This window comes from Geospiza fortis, unplaced genomic scaffold, assembly GCF_000277835.1.
Source record: "Geospiza fortis unplaced genomic scaffold, GeoFor_1.0 scaffold376, whole genome shotgun sequence".
Taxonomy (NCBI): Eukaryota; Metazoa; Chordata; class Aves; order Passeriformes; family Thraupidae; genus Geospiza; species Geospiza fortis.
Genome location: NW_005054636.1, coordinates 250,446 through 254,491, shown reverse-complemented (window position 1 = coordinate 254,491; position 4,046 = coordinate 250,446). Strand labels below are relative to the sequence as shown.

Sequence of the window (4,046 nt, the reverse complement as noted above, 5' to 3'; positions counted from 1 at the left end):
CAGCAGGGCTTCACCCCTGCCATCCCAGCCCTTCCAGCTTTGCAGAGAAGCAAAGGGAAAAAGAGAATTTTATGAAACTGAGCAGTGGCATGACAGCTCTTGGGAAAGGGCACAGCAGCAGAGGGAAATCCTGGGCATCTCTAGAGCTGGCTGTGATTTTGTTCACCTAAGTGGACAGACCCACCAGCAGCAAGACCTTGCCCAGCTCTCCATTTCCACGCAGCAGCTTTTGTCTCTCCTGGGATGAAGCCACAGCAGAGCAGAAAAGTTGGGGGAGCTGGCATTCTTTGCACTTTTTGGTTGCAATGGTCTCAGGATAAATCAGTGCAAGGAGCATTTTCCTCTATGAAAATGTTCCAATCTGTTTCCAGTCAGTACCTACCTCTATGCTGTCTGCTTGAAGCAGTACCCAGAGTTACAGGACCAGTTTCACATTTGTCACAAGCCAGCTTAACGTGCCATGGCAGTGCAGATAACTTCCCCAGCCCACTTTAAATCCTAATTATCCCTTTTTGAGAAAATTCACTGCAAATGGGTCCCAGGGGACAACCTTTATAAAAAAAAACCCCAGACTTTGTATCCACACAAGCACCACATAAAGTTTAGGTGAAGAAAGAAAGCAGGAATTTTATCACATATATATGACTGGACATGAAATCTGTAACAACAAAATGTTGAGATAATCTGCCACAGATCCCACCACAAACTCAACAAAGAGAAGCAAATTGAGCATATAACACTTTGTCCTAAGTGAACAAGTGTTATCCTCTGGTGTTGCTAAATAACCCTGGCAGATACTTTGCTATATAAAGAGATCTCATTTCCATCAAGGGCTCAGCTATAAAAAAAAGTAGGATTCAACTTTTTGCCTCTTCGCAATTCAACTCATTGTAAAGGAATAGATGTTTTTAAGTATGAGCCTAAGGTTGGGTTTTCAGCTGGGGAAGTATAGATAGAAGCATTCTCATGCTGGTGATGCATCCTTTTACACATTGATCAGCTGCTTAAGATTTGCTAGGCTCAACTTTTTTCATTTTCACATTAGTTTTACAAAAAGAAAGAATGCAGTTGTCAAATGAAGCCTGTACCAACTGAAAATTATTTGTCCCAGCACACCTAGTGCTACAGCAGAATTCCTTTGGAAGAGGAGAGAACAAAATGTTATTCTCATTGGAAAATACCATCCCACAATCTCCAAACCCTATGAGCTGTAAAGTTACCTTTTGTTCAATGCAGCAATTTCATAAGGAGAATGGGAAATTTAAATGCCCTAAGTACAGAACAAAGACTTTCAGCCTTGGGAGGGGATTCCTTGGGTAATCCATTCCAGGGCTCTGCTAGTGTAATAAGCCTGAAACTCCTTTCAGAAACGCATGTATCTTCAGGCTGGCTCTTTTATCCCACCGCTCATTCTGGCTGCTCAATATCCCTTTCCTCTGATCCTTACAAAGCCTATTCAGGATATTCCCTCTGACCTTATGTGGGACTGGTCTTGTACCTATGGGTGTTTGCACCTTGTGGGGTTTATGAGCACCAGCCATCTCTCTCTGCTGAAGCACAGCTGGGCAGCTGAACCAGTCAATGCCTCAAGGAGGTGACTTTTCAAAGCCCCACACCAGCTGCCCATGTGCTGATCTGGGCACGTGAAACAGCTTGGGAACAGTATTGGTAGCACAGCAGCGTGTCCAGACTATCAGGCTGCTACTTCTCCTCTGGTACCACAGGAAATGCTGTGGTCAAGTCTAAGTAGAGTGGATTCATCACATTTATAAAAAAAAAAAAAAAAGTCATTTATCTTCTCATACAAAGTTACCCAGTTACCCTGGCAAAAATCTACCTCTTAAACGAAAATCCCGTTTTTTTATGCTGTCCTTTACCTTGTGTCAGGAATTACACTTTCATGCCTATGTAAGATGAAAATCCCATTTTTTCATGCTGTCCTTTACCTTGTGTCAGGAATTACACTTTCATGCCTATGTAAGACATATTGTTTCAAGGTTAGAATACCAAGCTTGCAGCTGCCCAATTTCTTTTCTATATCTCACAGAGGTACCTTAAGTGAATTTATCCTCAATCAATACCTTTTGTAAATGTTCTCAGGCTGTACAATGGGTCTCCCAAAACAATGCCAGCTTAATGACTCCACACAGAAGGTTTATTGCTTCTTCTTAGGGAAAAGAAAAATCTGTTTGTTTCACGAGTAAATCTCCACTCTGCCCCAGCTCAAAACTGTCAGCATCAGTTTTCTGTCATTACTGTTGTTATTTTGGGGATAATAATTGCAAAGCAAACAAGCTGTTTCCCTCACTGACTGGCTTCTGCTGCATTCCTCTCTGAGCCAGTACACCATGCCCATCCATAGATATGACACAGGCACACAGACTTCTTTCTAGGAGGAGAATTTTGTGTTATCTCAAAAGCTAGAAATTATTCACCTTCATTGTCACAGCTGGCAGAAAAATCTTCACATCTATCCAGTCTACCTTAAAGAGAATATTCTTTCTCTTGCCCAAGTAATGTAGTTCAACACTGTCATCCCGTGGCCAAAGATTCAAGTAGCTGTATCCCAAAACCTGAGACACGACAGAAAATGCCAAAAAACCTCCTGGATTTGATAAGAGAAAAATTCCTACACTCTAAATGTCAAGACTGAGAGATTATAAACAGACTAAGCCCCAATCACTTAATAGAATGTCCTTCTGCATACAACTGCTTTAATTTGTACTTGTATTTAATTTGAAGATTTCTACCCATTCCCGGGACAATGCAAGTAATTTATAATATTTTGGCTATAAAATTAAGATTTTGCTAGCCTAAACTAACATCTTTTGCTGTAAATACTTCCTGCCCTGTTGCCTATGGACTTCCCAGCATGTATTGAGAGGGAAATTCACATATTCTACGGCAGATAGGATATAACTCTATAAATTATTTATATTGAGAAAATACATACAACTGGTTAAACTGTAATTACATATAAAAGCACTATTCTTTTCTTGTGAGCAGCTCATTTTAAATCATCAATTAAGACTGAAGCACAGAAGACAATATGCACTTTTAATTCAGCATCTATAGAAATCAATTACTTTTAGTTAAAGATTTCACAGGTTGAGTTTTAGTTTTTCAGCAAAAGAAATTATCTTTTTGTTTTGTTTAATAAATTATCCATCATTCCTGAAATACCTTGCCAATAGTCTTATTTCATGTTTTAAAAATTCCCTTTATTTTAGAAGCCTATCATCCTAGTAACAAAAAATGAGAATGAAGAGCTGTAATAAATGATACTGACTTCTACTTGAAAAGTTTCAAATAATCCTTCTCTAACACATCAGAACTTCCACAAATCCTTTCAAAACCTTTCAGAAATGGTACAGAAAGCACTCTCGGTGTATTTCAGGCATGAAATACTACTAGCCAAGTCACACACAAGTCATTCTTCATGAAGCACAGAAATAATTACCATAGAGGCCATGGTATATTTGCTATCACCCTGTCAGGAGCCGCTGCTAAGGACAATATCCCCATGCCCAACCTGCCTGAATCTTCCAGACACTCCCAGTCCCATTCCAAACACTCCTCAGCGGTCCACAGGCACATGGGGTCAGTAGGGAGCACCGAGCTCATCCTGATATCACAGTTGTTTTGCTCAGGATTCCAAACAGATTCTCCAAGGAGTGCAGTACTGTCTTCATTAGCGCAGAGGCAGGGTCAGGAGAAGGTGATGGTGACTTAAAAGGAATTGGGTGTTTGTAAGGGAGGGTGGGGAAGAAGTATTAGTTCTTTAAAGTCAATCACTGGCTGAGGAACAGCCTTGCTGTGAATGTACCTCATTAGTTAGGGGACATTGAGTGCCATTGGCCGAGCAATGCTGGAGCATGTGCCCAAAAGCAACTTGTGCTGTCACTCCCAGCTCATAGCAGCTGAGAGGGTCAATCCAAAGGATTTGACAACACAGGGAGAGCTCTGAGAAACTCCTGGAGCCAGCAAGAAGGAGAGAAATCCTACCCCAGGACTTACCTAGAAGCTTTCTGAACCACTTTGGCTTG

At 41.0% G+C, this 4,046-nt stretch overlaps 1 protein-coding gene across 1 annotated transcript in view; it reads right to left on the bottom strand.

Annotated features, from left to right (window-relative positions):
* Nucleotides 1–4,046, bottom strand: part of SLC7A11 (solute carrier family 7 member 11) — a 62,924-nt gene that overhangs the window by 3,136 nt on the left and 55,742 nt on the right. The window contains exon 11 of the mRNA XM_031064811.1: nucleotides 4,018–4,046. This exon is cut by the window's right edge and continues 140 nt beyond it. Within this exon, the coding sequence (XP_030920671.1) occupies nucleotides 4,018–4,046 (29 nt within the window). The remainder of the gene's footprint in view (nucleotides 1–4,017) is intronic.